The sequence below is a fragment of the Lontra canadensis genome, unplaced genomic scaffold (genome assembly GCF_010015895.1).
Source record: "Lontra canadensis isolate GAN:19392208 unplaced genomic scaffold, GSC_riverotter_1.0 scaffold31, whole genome shotgun sequence".
NCBI classification, from domain to species: domain Eukaryota; kingdom Metazoa; phylum Chordata; class Mammalia; order Carnivora; family Mustelidae; genus Lontra; species Lontra canadensis.
Genome location: NW_022631025.1, coordinates 17,312,111 through 17,339,183, shown reverse-complemented (window position 1 = coordinate 17,339,183; position 27,073 = coordinate 17,312,111). Strand labels below are relative to the sequence as shown.

The 27,073-nt window shown below is 42.8% G+C and overlaps 1 protein-coding gene across 1 annotated transcript in view; it reads left to right on the top strand.

Moving 5' to 3' along the window:
• The window catches only part of LOC116873043 (guanine nucleotide-binding protein G(q) subunit alpha), a 300,399-nt gene that overhangs the window by 197,154 nt on the left and 76,172 nt on the right, over positions 1-27,073 (top strand). Inside the window, exon 3 of the mRNA XM_032866683.1 lies at positions 10,272-10,426. Within this exon, the coding sequence (XP_032722574.1) occupies positions 10,272-10,426 (155 nt within the window). The remainder of the gene's footprint in view (positions 1-10,271; positions 10,427-27,073) is intronic.

Sequence of the window (27,073 nt, the reverse complement as noted above, 5' to 3'; positions counted from 1 at the left end):
TTTTAGTGTACCAATATAAGAAAACTGATTTGTTGGTCAATAAATTAAATATTTCAAAGCTCTAGAACATTGACAATTTTCATATTCAAAAGTGTCACATGTAGACTATAAACTCTCATATTCTCACTAGAGAGTTACCAATTTCTCACCCCTTGTCGAAGTAGTTTTTGGGTTTTTTTTTAAGATTTTATTTATTTATTTGACAGACAGAGATCACAAGTAGGCAGAGAGGCAGGCAGAGAGAGAGGAGGAAGCAGACTCCCTGCCAAGCAGAGAGCCTGATGCGGGGCTCCATCCCTGGACCCTGGGATCATGACCTGAGCCGAAGGCAGAGGCTTTAACCCACTGAGCCACCCAGGCGCCCCTCCAAGTAGCTTTTTACAGTTGATTCTTACCCATAATCTTTCTGAAATTTGGGTTCTTACTCAAAGTGACAAATTATATAACTTAATATTAAGTCCCTCCCCCCCAAATACCTAATGAGATGTGTGGCTTCTCTAATTTCCGTTCCCTTCTTCCTACTCAGGCTCTAAATGTGTCATTACTTTCTTTCATTGAACAAGTAGGCAGCGTTGCTGCAGTTCCTTTTAACCTTCTTACTACTGGAAGGGTTTCTTACTGAGTTAAAGGTATGGAAACAAGTGTTCTAGAAGGATCCCTTCCATCTGCAAGATCCTGGGACTGTGAGCCTTTCAGTTCTCCTTCGCACACGTTCTGAAGGTACAGAGGGCAGGCTTCACGGTGGATGTCCCAGAAAGATTATACCCTCCAGGGCAGGATTCTGGAATTGCCAGGAGCATCTGGGAATGCTTCGTTAAGGGAGCTTGTTCTTTTAATTTTTTTCAGCATTGTTCAAGAGTACCAAGCCAGAAAGGGGAATCTTCTTTATCTGTTCCTCCTGTTGTGAAACAAAGTCCCAACCCTGCAGCAGCATAGTCCTCTGGTTAATAAGATTGTAGGAGCACAGACATTGCAGAGGGCTAAAATGATTAGGTTTCTTCTGAGACATAATATCAGGAAATGAGCCACAGGCATAATGTGATCTCAGAAATGAAGAGGATGTGAATCTCTAAAGCAGGCATTTACCTATTATTCCAGAATAGGGGAGAATTAGTCCGTTGGCTGTTTGGCTTGTATAAAACCAAGCTCTGTCTGTTTGTGCAAGTCTCTGTGTCTACCCAGTTTTGCAGAATGTGATCCATAAGAATACCAGCCCCATCACCTTACCTGAGGGGAAAGAAGCTACCAGCTTTGGGAAGGACAGTAATATCTCCAAGCCTAGCCTGTGCTCATGGATTCTGAGCACCATTACCTTATTTTTTTTTTTTAAGATTTTATTTATTTATTTGAATGAGAGAGCGAGAGAGGGAGTACAGACACAGTGGAGCTGGAGAGGGAGAGCAGGAGCCGGATACGGGGCTCAATTCCAGGACCCAGGGATGGTGACCTGAGCTGAAGGTAGACACTTAACTGACTGAGCCACCCAGGCTCCTGCACCATTACCTTATTAAAGGTTCTGAGTTCTGTAGTACAGATATCTGTTTAACTTGGTATAACCCTCATTGTCTGCAGTAATGTGACTTTGATCTTAGAACCCATATTTCAAATAAACAGCCATTAAAATCTAGAGTAACTAATGCTCCTTAAATATTCTTTGAAAGCAACCTTACAGGCATACCTCATTATTTTGATAAATATGCATATCCTTAAAAGAATCTCCCTGTCCAGTTTCTTCTTTATCACTGTGACTTTGTATAAACTCTTGGGAAATAAGCTGGTTTTTTTGTGTGTGGTAGTCATAAGGTGTGTGTGGATATGCACACACATTCATACTGTGACATTTCAGCTGTGCATGATTTTTATATTGCATCCCAAGATTTTACAGAGCTGAGAGCAAGATTCTTCTTAATGGAATCATGTAATTGATCAGTCAACATATGTTTTGAAGCTACTTCTTGTATATTACATCATGCTGCCTCAAGCATCTGACCTACAGTGTCATTGGTACTGATGATCATGACATGACAGAGAGACACGAAAAAGGACAATGATGAGCAGAAAACAAAACACAAAAATATTTACACAGGATTTTGGTGATAGAGCCAAGAAAGATACTGAGTCCTTTAAAAAAATAATATATATATATTTTTAAGATTGATTTATTTGAGAGAGCAAGCGAGCACATGAGTGAGAGGGGCAGACGGGGAGGAAGAGAGAATCTGAAGCCGACTCCCCACTGAGTGGGGAGCCGGACTCAAGGCTCCATCCCACAGCCCTGAGATCATGACCTAAGCCAAACCCAAGAGTTGGATGCTCAACTGACGACGTCATCCAGGCACCCCACGAAAAAGAATATTTTAAACAAAGGGGTGCCTGGGTGGCTCAGTCGGTTAAGCATCTTCCTTCCGCTCAGGACATGATCCCAGGGTCCTGGGATCAAGTCCCACATCAGGCTGTCTGCTCAGCAGGAAGCCTGCTTCTCTCTCTGCCCGCTGCTTCCCCTGCTTGTGCTCTCTCTCTGTGTGTCAAATAAATAAATAAAATCTTTAAAAAAATAAAATAAAATCAACAAGAAGGAGATTTCCTCCACCAAGAAGAAATTCATTGCATTTTATAAGCAGGTATAGCTGGTAGTGAAGCAAAACCAGAAAAAGGACAATATTTCTAGCAGCTGTGTTTTGGAAAAGGTCGATGCCTATCGACTTCAATTGCGTTGGTGAACACCGTAATGGAGACTAAAAATAAAAATGTAATGATAAAAGAATAAGCTTAATAATGGGATAGTCAGTTTGTAGTCTTAATGAAACCAGAGTAGTATGTGACAGTAGACTTATGTAATATTTTGTTATTTAGAACATTTTATTTCACACAAATTTTCTGCTTTATCAGTGTCAAGTGCATTGCCTGACACATGACAGGTAAGTGTTTTTTGAAATAATCAACATTCATTAATGGTAATTTTGAGAGGCCACAATATTTCCTGGTGATTATAATGCTTATTTTAGGCATTTTCCTCTTTTCACCAGTCCTTCAGTGAGTTCTTTTCTCCATCTTCTAGATGGGGGCCCTTGAGTTTCAGGAAGTTTGTTTGTTTGTTTGTTGAAGATTTTATTTATTTGCGTGAGTGAGCACAAGCAAGGGGAGGGGCAGAGGCAGAGGGAGAATCAGGTTCCCTGCTTAGCAGAGAGCTGGATGCGGGACTCTATCCCAGGCCCCAGGACTGTGACCTGAGCCGGAGGCAAAGGCTTCACTGACTGAGCCACTCAGGCGTCCCGAGATTCAGGAACTTTGAGTGACCTACCTGAAGACACTGGGCTGGTGTGTGAGAGTCAGGAACGAAGCCTGGTTTGGTCGCAAGCTATCGTTCAGACCTTCGTCCTCCCCCTCTGGTTCTCTGGACTACTCAGTGAAGCTTCTGTAGTCCCCATTCCATACCCGGGTGAAGAGGGATGTAGTGGGCACTTTAGCAAAGGAGAGCCTGTGGATTCCTAGCTCTGGAAGATTCCACACACAGACTTTATAATCTTCGTCAGGGACTTGAGAAGCCTGTGTCACGTAGTAATTTGTAATTTTGCTGAGCAATGCGTTGAATCCTAAGCATGGAGAGGCTCTTCTGTGGGACTGAGTCACTTTGCCACGTGAACCCAGCCAGCGGGAGGGAGCTCAGCATGACATTGCTGCTCTCTGTCATTGATGCGGTAACGGTCATAAAAAGATGTATCAACAACAACTGTCACCCTGTGTCTAATGCACCTTAACGAAGGTCAGCTGTTGAGGTAGGGATGAAGTCAGAGAAGGCGAAGTGGTCTGGGAAGTGATAGTCCCCGTCCACGTTTTCTGTAGGAAATTATATGCCGAGGGGTGTTTGCCAGTTTGAGGACTTGGAGATCCAACATCCAGTGTGACCTGCGAAATGTTACTTCTCATGTGAGCAAATTAAGGCTTAGGTGACTTGCCCAGCATCACAGAAGCTCTTGGTGTGTGCGCCGTGGTTTATGATTTCTGTACTGTTTTTCCTTTTCTTACACTTTTTCAGTAACTGGTAGCTTTAGGCGTTAGGCTCTGCCTTTAAGAGTTTTCTGTGCATTCTGTCCTTTATCCCCCTAAGGTCAATGTTATTTCTACCCTCATTTGACAGATTGGGACTTAGAGGTTTAGAAATGTTAAAATAGCTTGCTTGCCAGAGATCCCCTTTTTTCCTGCTGTGTGAAAGTGAGTTTACAACAGAGAAATCCCATCCCAGAGTCCCTTATTTTACTCTGTACTTTCCTTAGAATGGAAGAAAATAAAACAAAAAGCATGGGATTCCCCCCCACACACACAACACACAATTTATTGAGGAGTTTGCAGTGGTTTTTTTGGTTTGTTTGTTTTGTGTTTTCATTCTGTTTTGTTTTTTAAGAGACAAATGTGAACATGGAAAAAGCACCAAGGACAAACAAGAATGAGAGGATGTGAGCCTTGGTTCAGAATTAAAACAGACTCCTCAGTGGTTTAGACTCTCGAAGTCAGAGGGCCTCTGTGTGTGTCGGGCACCCTTGCCAGCAGAGCAGCCAGCCCCTAACGAGTTGCTGAATGTTTGTGTCTGAACGCTTCCATAAATGTGGAAGGCACCACTTGGTTTTCTCCTTCGGGACTGTAGGAACCGGACTAGGTGTCACATTCCAGCCAAAAGCCACCCCAAGCTGTTAATGAGTTTTTAAAAAGCCTTCCAAAGTGATTATAAGATCCTTTTTTTTTTTTCTTCCATTGGAATGCTTGCCCTTTTGTGGGCAGGGTGAGACCCACCATGGTGGGGACGCAATTCCTGCCCCTTTGCTGAAGTGACCATGGAAATAGCAACACGTCCAAGATTTACCTGAATTTTATGACCACTGGATCGTGAAAACAAGACATTACCACATTGGCATATCTTGTGGTTTCCATGCGGTCTTTCCCTCGACTTCTGCCAGAGTCCCTAAGAGTAGCTCCTTGGTCTTCACAGTGTTCCTCTAAGGCTTGCCTCCAGCTTGCTAAGATTTCTGAAAGTGAGCATTCATCATTAAGTAATTCTACGCAGTGTGTTCAACTATAACTTAAAATGAAATAGAATTGTGCTTTGCATTCTGTTTATCTAATTTACTCATACCTACTTTGCTTTTCTGTGTACAGGGTTCAAAAGAAAACCAGCAGTCAGCTGCAATTGTTATTTATATTATCAGAAATGAATTTTCAGGGTACCTGGTTGCCTCAGTTGGTTAAGCGTCTGCCTTTGGCTCAAGTCATGACCCCAGGGTCCTGGAATCGAGTCCCACATGGGTCTCCTAACTCAGCAGGGAGCCTGCTTCTCCCTCTCCCTCTATTTCCCGCCCCCCCCACCTTGTGCTCTCTTGCTCTCTCTCTGGCAGATAAATAAATAAAACCTCTTAAAAAAATGAATTCTTTCCTTTTCATCAGAGTTAGGCTTTTTTTCATGAATAATTACGTAATTTTGCATAATTACTTGTGATTTTCACAATTAATTACACTGGACATTTGGACAAATAAGGAAAAACAAATAGAGTTCCTACTCTCACATATAACAAAATACTCTTTCCACATACCGAATACTTTTTACAAAAAAAATTGAGAGGATTTACTTTTCATTGGGGACATTTGGAGAAGCAATTTTAAAATTCGAAGTGTATTTTGTAAAAATGCTGTCATACTTTTAAATAACTTAGGGAACTTCAGAGAACGTTCTTATATAAATGCAAATTACAGTTGATTATATTTGGATGTCATTTTCCAAAACAGCAAGGATGGAATTAAACAATGAAGCCCGAGAGGCAGGAAAAGTGACTTAGAAATTCTGCCCCGGATGAAACCCAAGCGATGACCTGTGTTTTCTGAGAGCGATTTTCTTCCAAAGATGGTGGAGGTTGCCTTCTGAGTTAGGGTTCGAAGCTGAGACTAGCACTGCTGCGTTCCCTGTGGAGGTTAATTTGGATTAAGAGTCAGCATGAAACTTCCTCACTACACTGTTTTTTTCACATTTAACAGAAAGTGCCATGTTTATCTTGTCTACCAAGCCACGGTTCATCTACTCTTCCCACCTAGAAGCAACCTGGGTCTTCACCTCCACCTGCCAGCTAAATCCTTCTCTCTGACACCCTGTCTGTTCTGTGTCTGTACTGAATTCTGCTTCCTCAGTCCCCATGTAGCATTCATTACTCATGTACAGATTTACTATATCTGCCTGTTTTCTCTGGCGCTGGTTGGAAATAGTGAGCTCTTGTTTCAGTAAATGATATGACATGCTCCCTGGTGCTCTCTGCATTGTAGATGCGTTTCCTCTGTGTTCGCAATCCTCCTGCTCGTGGCTAGGTAAGTCCTTAAGTGATTTGGTCTGATTGCATCATCTTATGGACCAGGAAAATGAAGTTCTAAAAAAGTAATGGGCTTTCCCCTAAGTGAAGATAATGGCCAGTTAGTGTCATGGGTAAAGCCAGGACTGGAAGTTAGATGTCCTGGTTGCAAGGTTAGAACAATTTCTACTCTTCCTTCCTTGCATCCTGCATCCAACAAAAATTTGTTGAGCCTCTCCCAAGTGACAGGCATGCTGCGAGGCCCCGAGCCACGTTGAGCCTGTCTTAGAAGTTCTGCTGTGAGCGTGGAGGAAGACACGAATGGGTGTCACACACATAGATGCGCACCATTTACTCCAATAAGTGCTGCTAAGGATTGTGTAGTTATACGGGAGTAGTAATGGGTGGAAGAGTTCCTTGAGAAACTGACTTTGACTTGGAGGACTAGGCATTGAGCTTCTGCGTACTTTTTAAGTGCAATTAAATTAGGCAAGTATTTCTTGTATGGGCCCGCAAACGAACTCAAAGTCTGTAACCTCCAGTCCTTTGCTCACTGTATAGTCTAGAAGGGGAGTAAGTCAAGATGTAACTATTAACATAAAACAAAATACAGACGTTCCATGGTACAAAGGCTGCAAAGATAACTCTTGTTTTGAAGGGGCAGACAATCAGAAGTAACTTCCTGTGGCAGGTAGCCTCTGATATAGCTCTGGAGCAAAAGCTAAAGGAGGTACAGAAAGGAAGAGGGAAGGCATTCCAGTTGTAAGTAAAAGCAAGCAGAAATAGACCAGGAGAGGAAATTACAAGAGTTTTCTGGCAATAGAAAGTAGTCTCATTTTACAGCAGCCGGCTCTTGGTGGAAAGTTACAACTATACACTGTTGACAATGTTGTCTCAATTAAAATGCCCTTACAGTCAATGGAAATTAAGGATGGAAATGCAAATATTCTGTCTTGTTCCTACTCCTGGAGCCCATAATCCTGTGCTTTGTTTGGTTGCCATTCATATGAACTGCCCTCCCCAGCCCCCCGCAGGAACGCTGTCTAGTTCTGTAACTGCTGTATTACCTAGCATTTCATTGGGGTCCAATAAACATTTAATCATAATAGTGAAAAGTGTCTGGTATGTTGAAGCTGTTTTCTCTGGCAGACGCCAACTTCTCTAGACACAGAAAGAGGACTCCTTCCAAATGCTATGACTGGCCCAGGGTAGTAAGTATCAAACGCGTTGTAGAAATAGTACCTATACTAACACGTGTTACCACGTAGCTTTTACCCTATTCAGAGTGAGAGTCCCACCATTTCTTCCTATGGATCGTATAATCATTTGTCTAAGTGTTCTTGTGGAAAAGTACTGAAAATCACCTGCTCTGTGTTCGCCAGTAGCCGGCTACTGTATTCTAGCTCGTGTGGGACAGTGTTATTGATCAAGCTTACCAGGGAAGCAAATAGAAAAGAATCTTTTAGAACATATGTTGCAAATCAGTGGCCCCGAACTAGCTTTTATGTATCTTTTATAGGGTTGCCAAGATCTAAAATTAGGGATAATTCACAGGAAAACCTAGATTCATTTCTTTCTTTCTCTTTCTTTCTTTCTTTCTTTCTTTCTTTCTTTCTTTCTTTCTTTCTTTCTTTCTTTTTTTGGCTTCCTTGAGAAATCGGAAGAGCTGGCAACAACGGGCCCACCTTGCCAATGGTAGCATTTGGTTGGGGCTAAGCAGCAGCTGCGGTCTTTAATTAGGGAACGTATTCATAACATGCCGCAGTCCCCACTACTCCCTATTGCCTGTATCTAGCCCATGGGAGTCATTTCCGTGGCTTCCTGTCTCTTAAGACATCTGCTTTGTCATGACTGTTGCCTCTGTGAGCCTCTTCTCTTTAGCCTCCCATAACAATTTTTGGCCAGCAAGGCAATTAATTATGATCAGAACAACTAGCATCTGTGTGCTTTGTAGTTTGCATTGGTTCTCAAACTTTTGCACGCATCAGAATCTTGAAACAGATTGCCGAGCCTTATTTCCAGAGTTTCTGATGCTCCAGGTTTGAGGATCAGAGGATGTGCATTTCTCTCAAATTCCCGTGTAACGCCACCTTTCGAGAATGACCACACTTTGTATTGTAACACAGTACAAAGCAGCCTGAGGCCGGTGGGGCAGAATGTTCCCCACCAGAAATAATATTTGGAAAGAGTAAGCAATTTACCCGGGGTTATCAGAAGTAGAGTCAGATCAAAACCTTGTCTTTAGAGTATATCCAGTGGGAAGGCATACTTGTAGACCCCTGCTTCTGTACCCAGCTGCTTCCCCAGACCACAAGAATCCTCTCGAGGACCGTATAATGAAGGGACTCTAATTTAGGATCATGCCAAGGATGTGATCATTGTTCTATCTCAGGACACTAAGTTGGAACTTTCAGTGAGGAAGAGCAGAAAGACAGGGGTTGAAACTCTGACATTAGGTACACCTGCAGAGGTTTGAGACATATATCTGCTGGACAGGACCTTTGACTAAGGTAAGCCCACTTGGCGTGGGACCCAGAAAGAGGACTCCAGGCTGACAGGTTTGCTGCTGGAATAACAAGCCAGTTTGCCTGGATGGGGATTAGGTACAGAAAGCAACTACAGGGATCCCTTTTCCAAGATTGGGGTCCAGAGCAGAGCTAGAATTTCTCACTTACTAGATTGTGCAAGGTCAGAACAGAGGTAACAAGAAAGATGATTTCCTCAGTCTCATGTTGGGCTTCTAGAAACCTTATTTAAGTCAAGATTAGTCTAATGATATGGGGCTCTTCCCACTTGGAAGAGAAGAAAAGTGAAGTTTGGGAAGCAGACAGGGTCTAACATAGATTAAACTTATTTTAAAAATGTCTTAAAATTCCATCTGCGTAAAACTCTTTGAAATGAATAATTAGGTCATCATGTGATCATGATGCCCATCCACTAACCTAGTTTGAAAATTTTTATTTCTGCAAGTAAGAGTATATAAATATGTTATCAGCTATTTACCTTCAATTTCCATGATAGTTATATTTATTTGCATATTTATGTGTATGTATAATTCACATGCATATTTTATGTAATTATGTTAATGTACTATATGTCATTGCAAGTTATGGAGGTGATTTATTACTTCCATGAACCCTATTTTGACTGGATTTTAGGCAGTGGTATAATTTGTTTAATTTCAGGGTTGACCATACAGTATTTTGATATCAATCTTGCTGAAAAAAATTTTTAAATCTCCTTACCTCTTTCCTGCTGAATGTTGTATGCTGGAAACAACAAAGTCCTTTTTCCTCATTAAAAAAATTTAATAAAATTCTCAATCTGATAATGTCAACAGGGCAGATATGAAATAAATACTTTGGCAGTGAGGATGTATTGGAATGGAGGGGGGGAATGGTTACTGTGTTTCACATCATTAATATTAATTGTTCTTCTGGGGGTTTTATACCCTATCCTGAAAAGGAACGATAGAAACTGAGCCCTATTAGTTGAGGAGTGTGATTAAGTCTCTGCTAAGCCATAAACACTCAAGGGCTGGGTAGATTATGTATTTGATGATGGTAAACTATAAACACAGAGGGAATGATTATTCCTGTCCGTTTTCTCTTTAATAACATTGGTTTAGGATTCTGATAATCACCAGGAATGCTCATATGCGTAACATGACAGCCTCACTGTTCTGATGGGAGCCAAACTCTGTCTTCCCTGTCTTCCTCTAGTCAACCTCAAGTAGCCTCAAGGTTTACTCTACTAGGGAAAGATTTGAGACTGGATTCTCTGTAAGGGCGGGGGGAGAAGCAGGAGCAGGAACAAGACTTTGATAAACCAGTTTGAAAAAAGCATATGAAGGAAGATCTCAATGGTGCACGGTATAATACACGAACTAGAGGCAGTTCTCAGTGACAGAAAGGAGGGAGATAAAACTGTTTTTGTTTCTGACAGGCTCATGCACAGTTGGTTCGAGAAGTCGACGTGGAGAAGGTGTCTGCTTTTGAGAATCCATACGTAGATGCAATCAAGAGTTTGTGGAATGATCCTGGAATCCAGGAATGCTATGATCGACGACGAGAGTATCAGTTGTCTGACTCTACCAAATAGTGAGTATTCACCCACACCCAAGAGGCCCTCTGGATCTTTCTCTAGCTCCGTGTGCTCCGCACCCACAGCTTCCACATTCTTGGGCTTCACGTACAGTATCGGTTCTCGCTCCAGCCAGGAAGAAGTTTAGCGTGTAAACTCGTGCCAACCTCATACACTTACATTATATTCTAAGGGACTGGCATCATGAGTCAGGGAGAGTATTTCTTTTACTGTCCTCTGTTCGAAAAGCAGATTGAGGACTCGAGGACTCTGATTTTACCAGCCCATCTCTCCCACCAAACTGCAGACCAGCACATCTCAAACAGAGACTCCATTGCAATTCGAAATCCTGGAATAATAACTTTTCATACAAATTTCTGATCTTTTTGTCATGTGCTAGAAAGCACCTACACACGTTAAAAGCTCCAAACAAAAAATACGCTCGACTATGGCCTCTAACACGTCAGACTTCCCAGTTTCCAGTTTCCAGACACAGAACCTTGACTGCTTTCTGGGAGCCACTATTATGTTGATGGATAGGTTTGCCTTTGCATGGAAATCGCGTGAGTCTCATTTTGCATGCATTCCAAAATTATTCTGTGAGCTGTCAATCAAAATCGTGGGTCCTGGGAGAGATTTGCATCCTAGAGAGGTTTGTTAGTTCTCTAGATTAAATCTCGCCTAACAGAAAGAAAGCGAAGATCTGGCAATCATTGAATTAATGTAGTCAGTGCAGTCAGCAATCTAGATAATCAGGCGCCTGAAAAAATGCACTTTCTGTAGTACTTAGCCAGGTTCCTGTCTACATTAATCACGTTAACCCAGCGTTTGCCTCTTGTGTGGGTTCTGGGTGGACAGAAGAGTGGGTTGAAAGTCGTCAGCAGCTTCAGGCCGGTTCATACAAAGCATGAGCCACTGGATGAGAGCAGGGCCGTGGGGAAGATAAGGAGCCCCCAGGGCTGATTGGCTTCACCCAGAATGCCTGGAAGATCCAAGAGCTCTTCAGTTCTGTCTTCTCAATATAACAGGTCACATTCTTACTCACGTTCTAGGCATTTGTGTAAGATAAGTTATCATTCAGGCCAGCTGCAGAAATGGTGCCTGGTCTAGACCATTCTTGTTCTCCTGTGGTACACTTCAATTCCACAGTTCTGGAATGTGCCGTCGAAGGTTCGTCATGCCATGCCTGTCGTATGTTAACTAGTACGAATCCCCTGGTGTGCCTGTGGAAGGTGCACTTTCCTCATTCCCGACTTTGTTTTTCCTTCCTCCACACCTCCACGCCACGGCTCTGCCATTCTTCTCTTCTGCTCTCTGCCTGCCTTGGGTCCTCGTCCCTCCCCCTGGAGCCCCTACTGTATGAGTTTCTGTGAGTGCACACGTGAGGGATGCAGTCAGCTCTTGTCTCTTCCAAATTCTGCCCCCTCAACCTTTGACCAGCTGTCTTTCTCTTACTTCCTGCCCCCTCTGTCCTTCTGTTTGCTTTGCCATTTCAGATTTCATCTATCTCCCCGTGGTGCTGTTATGTTTTATCTCTTGTTCCCTGTTCCTGCTCAGTATGTCTCCTCCTATCTGCTTGCTTCCCCCTCCACCCTCATCTGTCCTTCTGGTTGGTTCTCCTCTTCCTCCTCTGCACGTCCCACTATACTACTGGGTTGCCTCTCCTGGCCCTTACTAAGCAATAAATCCTCCATTATCAAGTTATATTAACTAATAAATCCTCTAAGCTCTCGTCCTATCTAACCTCTCTCTCTGAGAGAGAGGTTAATCCTGTCTCTCCCCGTTCCTCACCTGTTCTAGTCTCTACCTCTCACCTGTGACTTTTCTACCTACAGAGAGGTCTTGGGGCCTCAGAGCACCAGTGTTAATAATTACATTTTTACCAGGGTCAGGGCTCCCCCTTAGGAAATGATTTTGCCTCCCACTCTGGGGATGGACTCTGGGAGAGATTCTAACGACACCTGTATGAGCTGCTGTGCTTGTGTCCTTGAGACAAGGCTCTTCCCATATCTGGTGACCCTCCTTGGTTGAGCTTTGTGGTGCCCATGAGTTAGTACAAGAATAGGATGTTTGCAGTGTCTACTACTTTAGGGAAAGAGCTCTTCAAGACCGTTTGTTCAGACCCGCATTAGCATTGGGATTCTGGAAAGCCGCCATCTTAGCATTCTGTTGTATAGGCAGCATCTACTGTAGAACCATGCCGTTGGGCACGTCCCTGATGCTAGAGCCAGACCGAGGTGTGGGGGGCAGCTGGAACAGACTCATCTAAATCCCTTCAAGTGATTATTCTTTAAACAGTTTCACTTCCCACTGATGGGGATATGGAGAAGTTGATTTTCTGAACTATATATATATGTGGGTCTATGTGTATGCACACGTACCTACTTCTTTTTTTGCAGAAGAAGAAAGTAAATTATTACATATTCTTAGATGCCCACATTTCAGTACCCATCTCTTGAAGAAAAAAAAAATAGGATGTTTCCCCTCATAGTAAATAATACTCTATTACATCTCAAATTAATCGTCGGTCCTTTTTCTCATTATACCCGGTTCATAGTCATACTTCCTAAATTCTTCCAAAATGTCCTTTAGAGTTGGTTGGTTTTAAGACAGCACATGGCTTTTGTTTCTGTGTCCCTTAGGCTCTTGTGATTGGGAGAGTCCTGTTTGCATTTCATTGGCATGTTGAAGAGATTAGCCTGATTGTGGCTTTATATAGTGTGAATTAACTTGCTCCTTTGTCTCCTGAACTTATTATAAGCTGGAAATTACATTTAAAGATTCAATTAGATTCAAGTTAAATGTGAGGAGAATGCACTCAAAATGATGTTGTTTGCTCATCGCTAGTGATGGTGAGGCTCACCACGGTATTAGGCACTGATGTCCCTCCATTATAAAGCTACATTTTTCTTCCTGCCTCCAAAAGCCATCCGCGTGGTGATACTTTGTCACTGGGTGATTCTCTGGCTCCCCATCAACTCTTACTTAATGGCTTTACTTCCATTTGATGTCTTGTATGATTTAATAATTCCCTTAGGGTTTATAAAAGAGGGATTTTTCCACTTTTCTCAGTCAGTCCACATTGGTATTCTTTCGTGAAATAGAAGTTTCTTTCCTCGGCTGGTGCTATTTGATTACCCTTTAATAAATTTTCTGCTGAAAGGCATATGTTTTGATCTTTTTGTTAGAATAACTTGTTGCGTAGACAAAATAAATGGTGACCATAGAATTTATCATTCGAACCAGGACATTTTGAGAAGGAATGAGTTGTTATTAATAATGAGGCTGTGGCAATTCAAAGACCTGTACCCCTGGGGCTAATAATACATTAAATGTTAATAAATAAATAAATAAATAATATTTTTAAAAAGGAAAAAAAAATAATGAGGCTGAAATAAAAAGCATAAGCTGGGGATCCTGGCTGAGCAGGAACCTTTGGTCACTTTAGCTACAGGAAATGTAGGGAGGTGTTTGGTCTTTTGTTTGGGGTTCCCACCCCCCTTTATTTTCTCTGGAAGACTGTATGCTTCAAGGGGGGAGTATAACCAATATATTGCTACCAGTTATATAAGGAGTTGTATGTAAGAACCTGAGTTAACTTGGCCCCTGTTTCTGGTCTCTTCCCAAGATGTTTTAGCTCTCTTTATAGACCACTGCCCAGCACCTGGCTGGCCCGCCTTTGATCCCACTGAGTATTAGAGACCCCTTAGTCTTCCCCAGTTAGTCCAGGGCACTTTTCCTTAGTTAGGAAAACCCTCCCAGCACAAGGATTAGACCCGTGGTATGTTGGATTTACCCACCTGCTGCTGCATTCCATCTCTATCTCTCTCTCTCTCTCTCTCTCTCTGTCGTGTTGCCCCACCAGACGCTCTGGGGACTGTAGGAAGAGCACCGAGGAGGATCTAGGCTCCACATCTTGAATACCACTGAGTCCCAGTAATGGCCTCATTTTCACAGAGGAATTATGAAGTACACATGATTCAAGTCATTCTTTTCTCTGTAGTCAGGATAGCTGTTACCTCTTTCCTGATTTTTTGCATGCACCCTACTGGTATATCTTTAGCATTTTAGCTCCCTCCTCTACTTCCAGTAGGTCTTCGTTGTTGTTCTGTCTGAATAATTAAAAGCAACAATACTTCCTTGATATTCTGGACCTGATTTCTTTTTTTTTTTTTTTAATATTTTACTTATTTATTTGACAGAGGAAGGGAGAGAGATCCCAAATAGGAAGAGAGGGAGACAGAGAGAGAGAGGGAAGCAGGCTCCCTGCTGAGCAGGCAGCCCGATGTGGGACTCGATCCCAGGACCCTGAGATCATGACCTGAGCCGAAGGCAGGGGCTTAACTCACTGAGCCACCCAGGCATCCTGGACCTGATTTCTTATATGATGCCATCACCTTACAGAACTCTTTCTGAACTCAGGACCAACTTCTCTGAGTGCTGTCTCTACTTGTGGTTCGTTCAGTTGGGATCCAGGGGACATGGACTTTGGTCATCGTTAGCAGGGTGAGAAGTGGGGCCTGCCACGCACCTCTACTCAGAACTCACAGCACCATTGCTGTTCTCTCTGGGACCCAGCTGGTGCCGAGAGTCAGTGCTGGCCACTTGCCAGGGATGCTGAGAGCAAAGGCAAAGCATGTCTCTCTTCTTCTTTTCTATCTGCTGAACTCCTGTTCATCCTTTAAGACCCTATCCAGGGGGCGAGTCTCTGATAGTCCCTGCTAAAGGGTCTCTCCCCTCAAAACCTGATAAGGACTGCTCACATTTGACCTTCACAAATGATTGTTCCCAGAATAATAGATGGATACTTCCCTTGATTTCAGTGACCCTGATGTAGGTGTCATTTTAGATGAACTATGCAGTTTCAGAGCTGGAAGTATTCAAGGTTTGTTTTTGGTTTTGTTTTGTTTTGTTTTTCTGCTGTTTTTGAAGGTCTGGGTTCTGGAAAGTTCTGTTACCATTGTAGCCCCTGTTTGCTGAACACTTCCTTTATGTTAGATTCTATACTTAGTCATCTACGTGCATTATTTCGTTTAATCCTCAAAGCGACCTAAAGTGATAGATATTTCCCATCATCCGCATCAACAATAGAGGAAACCAGTTCTCAGAGAGGTTGAGTCACTTGTTTAAAGTCACACAGTTAGTAAGTGATAGGAGTAGGAGTTGAAATCAGATTTCTGTCTCTAGAGCCCAAGCTTTTAATCACTGTGAAATACTTTACAGAGGTTGGATGGATGGGTGAGACATAGGTAGGTAGAAAATTGACCATAGTTAGATAAATAGATGATAGACTAATAGAAAGATATCTGTGAGTAGGTAAATCACTTACCAGGAAAGATGCAAATTATTCATTAATCTTTATAAATGTTGCCTAAAGGTACCTCCCTATGTACAAGATCAAGAGGGAAAATTATATAGAATTATTGGAAAACAGAGGCATCTGGGAGGCTCAGTGGAATAAAGCCTCTGCCTTCGCCTCGGGTCATGATCCCAGGGTTCTGGGATCGAGCCCTGCATTGGGCTTTCTGCTCAGCAGGGAGCCTGCTTCCACCTCTCTCTCTCTGCCTGCCTCCTGCCTCTCTGCCTACTTGTGATCCCTGCCTGTCAAATAAATAAGTAAAATCTTTAAAAAAAAAGAATTATTGGAAAACAAACCTAACAGGGTTTTGATTATCATCCAGAAAGTTTGCCGTGTTTAGCCACACGTAAGTTATTCATACACCATGGAAGATGTTCTAAATCACAAATAATTCAGAATTATTATTTCTTTATTTTAGCCTATAATCTCAACCGTTTTCCCCCATACTCTATCCATTAACTTTTTGCTGCAGTCAAACTAGAACCAATAAGAAGGATACAACAAAATCATTTGAGCTTCCCTTTTTCTACTTTGATTAGCCAACTCACTGATCATAATAAGCAATCAGATGGCTCAGAGGACAGGCAGCACAGAAGCAAGGAGATGGGAGAAGTCCAGGTGATGCAGAAGCAGTTTGGGAGAAGTTTGCAATTGGCTTTAATTTGATATAGTCTTCCAATTTTATTTATTAAAAGAATAAAAAGCATGCTAAGATGCTGGAGAATTTTATAAATTCCTTTATTAATTTTTTTTTGTTGTTGATTTTAAAAAAAGCCTGAGGGTTCTGAATATCTTTAGATAAAGAACACAATAAACAGATGGCTGTAGATTTACTTTTTTTTTTCTGGGGTCCACCACCTGCTTTAATATACTGAAACATCAGGTCAAATGAGTTCACTGCCTACAGTACCAAAAGCTCCCTGACATTAGCCAGAGAACACAAATCTCAATCACACTGGCACATAGTGAGAAAAGTCCTCACTGCAGGCTTTTGGCAAAGACTGCTCTGTGTTCACCTTAAGAGACCAAATAATCCCTAATCTCACTTGTCTGAAATTCCCTCCAAGGAGTTCAGCAGATCAGACACCTTCTTGAAATTTCCATATGTTCCATAGCCCATAAATCCAAAATACACATATAAGTTGGCTTTGGGGCATAAACCCTGTTAGAGTTGACTTTTAACCTCATGCTTAAATTTTTAATTTAATTTAAAAATGCACAAGGGGGGCACCTGGGTGTCTCAGTGGGTTAAGCCTCTGCCTTCGGCTCAGGTCATGATCCCAGGATCCTGGGATCGAGCCCCACATCGGGCTCCCTGCTCAGCGGGGAGCCTGCTCCCCGCCCCCCTCCTGCCTCTCTGCCTACTTGTGACCTCTCTCTCTCTCTGTGTCAAATAAATTAAAAAAAAAAATCTTGAAAATGCACAAGGAATTTGAATGTTGAATTTGAAAATGCAAAAGGAATTTCAGAGGTAGATTTAGCCCATCCGCCTGATCTAGAGCTGAGTTCTTGAAGAGATTTCTTGCTAAAAGTCCCCTACTTGATGAGCCAAATATTGGATGTCTAGCATTTCCTCTGACTCTCACAGCCATCCTGACTGTCTTTTTTATCTGATGATAAATAGGAAGTGTAAGCCTACTGCAGACTTCTGGAGGCAGACAAGACCATTGTCTGGTCAAGAGAACACTGGGTCAAGGTTAGGCTTTGATGGAATTCCCTCTACCACTCTTCACCTCTGGGCCTTTCACTGAGTGAATCTCACTTGCGTCAGACTCTGGTGTGCAATCTGTAATCTCTAATTTCTCTTTTAAATTCTGAAATCCTGTGATATATTACAGTAGACTGACCTTATCTGAGAAACCATTATCCTATGCAGTCCAGTGAAAATCTGGCACCCCGAAATTTACCTGAAAATGAAATGAACAAAGACATTATTCTGTACATGGGTAAATGACTAAAAATGCTGTCTTCAGCTCGAAAGACGGCATTGATCTTGAATGTGTTTGTTTTTTTTTAAGAGTGACAATAGAGTGTCATTTTTTTTCTCTTGAGTGACATATTTACTTCTATTTTTGTTCTGTTTTGTTATCTAATGAGCCGTATCTCCTAATAACCTTTTGCAAGAATAAAACAAACAAAACAAACAAAAAACCCTGTATTTGTCTTCCACAGTGAACTCTGATGATTCTCACATGCCGGTCTTTATTATTCCTTGTTCGGAATGCTTGGCGCTTTAGAGATAATAAGATAAGACTTGGATATGCTTTAACACTCTAACCTTCATTAGGAGATGTAGTAGGGAAAGGGCACCTGTCTCCCATTCATTCACTCTACCTGAAGGGCATAGTGGCTGTGCGTGACACGCTTCACGTTGTCCCTTTGCTGCCTGCTCACGTTTTGGCTAAGCATCTGTGCCTCCTGCAAGTGGGTCCACCCAGGATGGCATTGTCCCCACTTGAGACCAGGGCTGCTGTTACTACAGAACAGGGATTGGCAAACCCACGGGCCAAATTCAGCCTGCTGCCTGTTTTTATAAATAAAGTTTTATTGGAACACAGCCATGCTCATTTGTTTGCATATTGTCTATGGCTGGTTTTACACCCAATGGCAGAGTTGAAGAGTTGCAACAGAGACTGAATGGCCCACAAAGCCTAGAATATTTACTGTCTGTTCCCTCTCACCACCACCACCACCAAAAAGGGCAAATCGTTCATATAGAAGAAGACTGAACGTTCAAAGGCAATGGTGTCCTGCTTCCAATTCCATTTAGGCAGAGCTTACCTTAGGACCCCAGTGCTCAAGAGTTACCCTGAGCTGAAGTTGAGAGTACGCGGGGAATGTTGGCCTGTATTCCTTCCGTGGGACTCCATATGTATTGCTTTGCACAACAAAGCTTGATAGAAGCGAGCACCAGAGAACTCTATCTTATATTCCGCGTCACTGCCTCTAAGTGCCCTGCAAACAATGTCTCAATGAAAGCTCGTATAGATGACCAGAAGCGCTGGTTGAGCTGATCTGTCTTACACGTCTTGCCTTTTGCCTCATTGTAGTGCCTCATGCAGCTGGTAAAGGAGAGTGTAGTAGGGTTGAACCATCAATGGAACCAAGAGTAGGAGTGACAGGATTTTGTAAGGGGTCTAAGAGAGCATGTGTGTGACCTGAAGATAACCCTACCTCCAGTCACGAGTGAGCCCAGGAGCCTTGCTGTCCACATATAATCCTTCAGGTCGTTTGGGTTCCTCTGTTTTGACTCCCTGCCTGCCAGGCAGTCTTTTGACTCTGGCTGACCCTGATGGGTTTCTTCATTATCACTCTGGCATCTTGATGTAAATAAAGTAATGAACTGAATTTTGATCTGTGATGAATTCAAGTAGTTTAGCATGAGGAGCTCCTCGGACCTAATCATCCTTGTCGGAATGAAAGTTTTGATCCTACGGAACCAGTACTCAAGTTAAGGGAAGATGACATGGAGACACCTGCTTTAATCAGCAGCCTTCTTTCTCACGGCTCACGCTTGGCTGCGGTCCCCGGAGCCTCTCTGATGACCCACATCGTGTCTGCATTATAGTATAGTTATTTATAGTATGTTCATTTCCACTGCCAGAGTACAAGCTCCTGGAGGACAAGACTCACATCTTTTTTCCCTTATTTTATGGTTCCTACTGGTGTCTGCAAAGTGCCTAGCTCTCAGTGTAGACTTTCAGAGAATGTAATTGAAGGAAAGAGTGAGTAATGAGGAAGTAAATAAATTCTGTGTCTTTCCTAATTTCTCCCCATCTTCTCTCTCCCTTTCTACCTGTTCAAATCCCATTTCATCTGCATGGCGTAACTCACCCCCCACTTCTCCACACTATTCTCTAGTGACTAAGGTTCATAATCATCTCTCTTTTCTTATTGCATTCATAGTTAGCAGCTGACAATTTTGCACTTAATTATTTCTTAATTGATTCATCTGTGCTATCTTTGTTTCCCAGGTAGCCTGATGTCCCTCAAGGCACAGAATATATATATTTTAAGTATTTTGTACCAGCTCCCTGTGCCAACCCTCTCCCTCCAGCACACATAGTGCATCAGCTTTCACATATAACAGTTTTGCAATGAATTTGTGTAAATTAACTGAATTAAACACTGCCATTACATTTCAGGACAGGCAGGCAGGGATAAGAAGCAGTTTCCTGATGTTTCTTGGTATGTTTCAGAAGTGTAAAAATTGTATCAAAATCAGTCACAGGTTTGAAAGTTATCCTATAAAAGACAAGTTAGCAAAGTGCAAAGCCAAATGAGCAAATTGAAAAAGGCCTCTTCCTTCCTTTTTCTCCCTCTCTTCCTCTCTGTCTCTCTCTTGTCTCGTTTTGCTTTTGTTTTTAATTGTAAGGTCAATTTATCTGTTTAAGCAACAGACTTGAGAGTCTGTCTCTGGGACCCACGCCTGGCCCTGGCTCTCGTGTCTGTCTTGCAGACACACTGTTGCCCGGCCCGTTCCCCGTTTGACACTGGCAATCCCTTTATGTGAAACATTCTGATCACCTATCCATATACAAGATGCCCAAGAATCTGAAAATCTGTAACAAATGCAGTGATAGGACCTTTTTATGAGCTATTTAATTTACTTTTACAAATCTGCTTTTCTAGGTTGGTTTAAGTTCTTTGGCAAAGGATCATTTTTTTTTAAGATTTTATTTATTTATTTGTCAGAGAGAGAGAGAACACAAGCAGGCAGAGTAGCAGGCAGAGGCAGAGAGAGAAGCAGGCTCCCCACTGAGCAAGGAGCCCGATGCGGGACTCGATCCCAGGACTCTGGGATCATGACCTGAGCCGAAGGCAGTGGCTTAACCAACTGAGCCATCCAGCTGTCCCGCAAAGGATCATTTTGATGCAGGATTCCTTAGAGTTCTCTTTTGTCCCACAGAATAGTCTCCCATGAGTCGTTGTCACAAACTGTGACAGTGACACCTGCTTGCTGCCACTGGGTGATCTTTGTTTTAAATCTGGAATTTTGTATTGAAAACAAATAACGTTTTAAGACCCAAATCCCTGCAATAGATGGCTGTGTTTTCTTGAGCTCTGATCATGGTTGTGCCAGGTGTTAGAAAGGAAGGAGGAAAGTCAAGGTTGGCCCTCTGCAACATGAGCTCTTCAGGGGACGGAAGTGTTTGTGTAATGAGTAATCCCGCGCAGCTAACCAGCCTAACCAGATTACCAACCAGGCTCCTTTCAGCCACAGGATCTGCCAGAGGAGGGAGGGACTTGGAGGGCTCTTGGCACAGAGCCTGTACTTGGCTCTCCCCTCAGAATGGCAGGTTTACAGAGTGGGTACTTCCCTCCAGTTTTTTTTTTGGGGGGGGGGGGGGGGGGTGTTGGTGTGTTTTGTTTTGTGTTTTTAAAGTCTACTTTGACAATTTCCTTTCCTTTTTGCCTTTGAATCCTTGTGGTCACATGGTTTCCTGTACAGGAACCGTGTGTTTCTGACTTCTCCTTAGCTTCCACGTGCCAAATAAGATCTCATGGCGTGATCTAGCTTTCAACTCCCCCAAGACTGTTCCTCTTACAATGAGGTCTTCTTAGGATTTTTAATGAAGCTGACCTAGTTTTTCTAACCTTCTTTTCAATAATTAAAAATGTGAAATTCTACCCAGAGTCATTTTCTGTGCCAGAACTTCATTTCAGTCTCTGACTTGGGCTGCAAATCTGTCATAAATACAGCTTCTCAACAGGAGGCCCTTGTGCAAGAGTCGAGGAGCCCCACACGCACCCGCACCACCGCCCCATAGTGAGCTCCGCTGACTACTCCAAGGCGCTATTCCTTTATCTTACTATGTTTGGTTGGATTTATACCAAATGTCAGAGATTTCTTTTTTCACTTACCACCCACAGGTACTTTCCCCCTTTTGGTGTAATTGCTGAGGGTTGTATGCCTATAACTTATTACTTTTTTTTTTTTTAACCACAGCTGTAATGTGATATAGTTTACCTGCTGAGTCATCTCTGAATTTCATTCATGTTTCTTTCATCCAAAAAAAAAGAAAAACAACCCACTATATTTCTAATTTCTGCGCTATTCTTGGTGTAGATTTCAGTTACCCTTCCAGTCATAGGTGGTGGGATTTTTTTTTCTTTCATTTTTTTTAAAAGCTTTACTTATTTGAGAGAGAGAGAGGGAGGGAGGGAGCTGGGGGAGAGGCAGAGGGAGAGGGAGACAAGCAGACTCCCGTCTGAGCAGGGAGCCAACACGTGGCTAGATCCCAGGACTCTGAGATCATGACCTGAGCAGAAACCAAGAGTTGGCAGGCTTAACCAACCGAGCCGCCCAGTCATCCCTTCTCTTTAATTTTAAAAAGATGTTTCAAACAAGAATAAGTTCTCATTACTGAAAGGTCCCCCAATAATGGGAGCGAGACTGATGCAAAGCGAAGGTCAAGCAAAGCTTTATTCCGCACCAAGCATCAAGAATCAAACCCACCAGCCCGGGGCCATGCCTCTTACAGAGAGCTCGAGCCCCCACTGCCTTACCAACTAACTTTTAATGGGCAAGGGCCATGTGGTTGGGCCTGGCCACACACAGGTGGCCAATGAGATTGTAACACACAGAGAAAGCTGCACAGTCATGCTAGGTCACACACGGGTGGCCAGTTGAACTACAAGTTACCCTAGTAGCTATTTGAACTAGCCTATCACATTGGTCAGAATTGGTGCCCAAAAGGTGGGGGCCCATACTCCTTGGTAGCTAAGGAGACAGTATGTGCCCCCACTGATTGCATACCTCTACCTGGCCTGACCCACCCTTGTATTTGGACTTTGTTACCTGGGACTGGTTTCCTGGGCTTGCTTTTAAGTAAGTCCCGGCGGGGGGTGGGGGGTGGGGAGGATGCGCAGGGTCAGTTTAAGTTTTACTGCATAAAGAACAAAATCACTGTTTAACCCAAGATGGAATCCCTCTGGCTAAATAGGCCGTCACAGTTACATGTCAGACTGGAGCATAAATTAAATTGGAAGATGTATTTAAAACTGTTATTGAGAAACAACTATCAAAAGAGAGGAGCAGTTAGAATTTTTTGAAAGGGGGAGGAGGGGAGGGAAGGGGGAGGAGGGGAGGGAAGGGGGAGGGGCAGAGGCCGAAGGGGAGAAAGAATCATAAGCAGCCTCCACACTGAGCTCCGAGCTCAACACTGGGCTCCATCTCACCACCCTGAGATCATGACCTGAGCTGAAATCAAGAGTTGGTTGCTTAACCAACTAAGCCACCCAGGTGCCCTTAATTGGATTTTTTTTTTAAACATATTCAAGAGAGAAAATGCCATAATTCATTTGATTGGACCTTTTACTTTGGTGACATTTAAGCTTCTCTCATATATTTTTAACCATTTAAAATAATTATATCCCATTTCTTAATTTCTTATTTTGTCTATAGCCAGAGGTAACCCTGAAGTTAAATATATAAGGAAGTTAGCAGGTACAAGGTGTAATTGTAAACTAATGAGCACGATTTCCTTAATCAAATCACTCATACTACAGAAGGATGTTTTGTGGATCATCACCAAGGATTAGAGACAGTTCAAACAAGTTCCCAGAAAATGACTCTGTCCAAAATATACAGATGTTCTTTCTACCCCTAATGAACTTTACCATTTCTCCTTCTCATATAACCCTTTTTTTGCCACACGTTGGTAGAGTCCTTTGCAGACAGGGATTGTATCGTGGGGAATCTCGCCCAGAGCCTTAGCACCTATGAGAACGTCGTAGTCAAAATGTATCGTGAGTTCTAGATGACCCTGCAGTTTTCTCGCGATAGGAAAGCAACGATTGAAATCTTACTACATGAATTTTCCTGTTGCCTTGCTTTTCACTGAAAACCATCAGAAACCTGTTTCTTCCATTAAAGAGAGTATGTCAGAATTGCCTGTCAATACGGTTTTTTTTCCATTTGCCCAGGGCTAGGGGGAATTCCAAGGCCTGAAAGCTTGATATTGACGAGCATGAAACAGACAAATTATTTCATTCTGGGGCCAGGACCCCCGGAAGAGCAGGAAGCATATCTGCTAAATGAAGTTAAAAGATGCCTTTCCTCTCTCTGTCGTCTCTACATTCGTCAGAGGCATTTAAATTCAGAATTTAGTTCTTACATAATCAGGCCAGTAATAGCCCAGCGAGGTAATTACATAAAGGCAGGTAGCTAGCAAGCCCCTTACTCCTCTATTTTCTTCTAGAAGGTATAACCTGCCGTCATAACCACTACCACATTTTCTACAAAATTATCTTAATTTGGGTCACGGGTTGAGCACCTGCTGTGTTCTAGGCCCTCAGCTGAGTGTTGGTGACCAAACACAAACAAAGGTACTCATGGTCCCTGACTCCACCGAGTGTGAGAGAGTCCTGACTGGGCAAACACATGTGGGAAAATACTGAGGGGTTTTTTTTTAATCAGTTACCAGGTTATCAATTACAAAAGTCTCAAAGCAGCAGCAAGTTATTCAGTCCCCATGGATGGATTCGAGTACAGATTCATCAACTAAACCTCCCATTTTCTAGCACACTCTTAAACATGCCTTGTCTCCTAGACAGTTAAATAAGTCCCAGGTAGACCAGGGAGATTTCTCTCCCTGACATCAGGAGAGAGCTACTGCCGGCCACTTGTGACACATACATCGCCTTGGAAATGTACCTTGTGCCTGTCACCATAGCAACACCCTGAGAATGACCTCAGCAGCCACTCAGAATCATTCCTACAAAACAAATTATAGCTATAATTAACTCTCTGAATTTACTCTGCAGTATAAATTTGTTCAGACCTTGGTGTTTCTTTGTAAAAGGTTAAATGAATGGAATAATCCACTGCAAGCCCCCCTCCCCCATAGCCCATCCAAGTTTCTCTTCAGAATATCAGATGCTTCAATGGAAAGCACGGTTCCATTCAGAGACTCTTCTATTACCTTTTCTTAGAATGTGACAAGAATCAACACGAAAGGACGTGCCGGTCCTACCACTCTGTGCCACATTTCTACAGGAACAGGAGTGGCTGTTTCCCCTAAGCCAATGTCAAATGCAGAAGGTGCGGTGAGCCCAGAGCAAGGGGGCCACATAGATGGGACTTAGGTGGGGAGAAGCTCTCCACGCTGGCCACTCCCCAGAGCGAAAAATGCAGGACTCCATTGCACCCACATTTCCCCTGCTCAACAAATCGTCCACAACCCAGTCCTGGTGCAGCTACTGAGACACCCAGACCTTCCTTCGGGAGACAATCACTTACACGTCTTTTGGGTGGTTGGTTGTGTTTTCTCATTTTGTTCTTCTTGCCTTGTTTTGGAGGTGCGTGGCCTTTGCCTTAGGTTGGGTTCTAGATGACGTGCGGTACAACTAGCGGACCTCAGTCCCACTCCTTTCAGCTTTTTCCTTTCGGGGAGCTGGATTAATACAACTTTAATACTCCAGATTAAAGTGAGCCTTTCTCTCCCCACCACCCTCTGAGACAAAGCAAAAAGAATGCCAAGCGAGAACTGGAGAAATGCATGGAACATCTTCGATAGTCCTTTCCTTGCTGTACAATTTGTACAGTGAACAGAGTAGAGTGTGGCAAGTAGCACGTTAGTGCTCCGTTTAAGTTCCTTGTTGCAAGGTTGTCATTCCTCTTTGCGGACTGTGCTGATGTTGAAAAGGAGCAAAGGAAAGGCGAAGAAGGAAAAGTATGCAAGTCTGAACACTCTAGATATTCAGCTGATATTGCAGTAGTGCCCTTGGTTCATGGAGAGATACCATAGGCCACATTTTTAGGGGAGTCACTAAGTCCTTCTAAGTGCTTTTGGTCACGGAAACAGCACCCTGATTCTCTCTTGTTCCATCATGGGCCGTGCTGTGATTTCCCACTTTCTGTGATGATTCTCAAAGTTCTCCTCTGCAAAGACACATTCGTACTTGGGGTAGTCTATTGAGTTCACCTTCGAGTACCAGAAAGCCATGATTTCTCTTTACTGCAGAACATGACAGCGCCATGTGTGCAGGCTTGAACCACCCCGTTTGACCTCTGTGAGTTGTAGCACATGAGCGGACATGGTTGACTGGGCAGCATGTTTCTGGGCCAGCTTGCCCATGGAAACTAGAAGTTCTCTCATTCCTCTGACTTGATTTTTATATATAGTAGTTAAATAAATGGTGGTCTTGTGGGTTTCAAAATGTACATTCATTTCAAGTTTTTCAAATCAGGGAATTGGTAAATCAGAAAACCCCATGGCTACAGACTTGCCAGTTGATTTTGTATTTATGGTGTGTTGAGCTGGTTTATCTGTAGAATGAGACACAGTACAAACCAGATCCCAGAACAAGGGCTTGTTAAGCCCATCAGATACCTCCAAGACCATGCCAAGATATTGACTAACATTTTGGATCCCATCCATTTTTCTTCCTGCCTCTCACACCAGTATTGTCCCAGCCTCCCTGTCTTCATCCTCCAGCCATTTTTTTATAGTAATTCAAGATATCAGGCTTGTTCCTATCAGTCAGTAGAGAGCTAATTGCCAGCTAGAGAATAATTGATGTGTTTGGGGTAAGGCCACTAGAATACTAATTAATTTGTTACTTTGCATTAGGAATTTCCAAGGTGATCCTTTTTTTTGTCTCAAAGAATTTGATAGACCTCCAAAAATGCAGTAGTTTTATGTCTTTGTTAAAACCACTTAGCTCTACTATTTTATGATCCATGAATCTTAGAGAATTAATGCAATATTTCTTGTCAACACCCAATTTCAAATTTAATAATATAAGTAACATGGAGACGCCGCTAGTAACAATGGTATTTAAATAATGCAAAGACTAAATACCAGCATAGGAAATCCATCTACCCATCCAACAAATATTCATTAAGTACTGTCCTCCAGGCACTCTTTCAGGTTCTAAGGCAAAAATAATGCTGGTCAAGACAAAACCCTTCCCATAGGTAGGTCACATCGACTGAATATTTGTACTCTTGCTGAGTTAACAACATACGCCACACTAGACATTTCCTGTGTGTACCTCAGAACTCACTGTTTTGTTTTGTGGGCATAAAGGTGTTGAGATTCTAGTCCCCTCTGATTCTATTCATGGGGCCACCTTTTCTTTAAGTCTTAATGAATATGTTAGTTACTTAGTGTATACCCTTCGTAGCTGTATGCTTTGAAACCATACCTGTGCCGCATCCTGTCCAGGGCCAAGGGGAGCGTAGCAAGCCTTTGGAATCATTAGGATGCCTTGCAGAGTGGTCCTTTTCACCTGTTTGTCATTAATTCTGTCAAACCAGGTCATTCTCAAAGTTGCAAAATATTGGTTTGCAATTTGA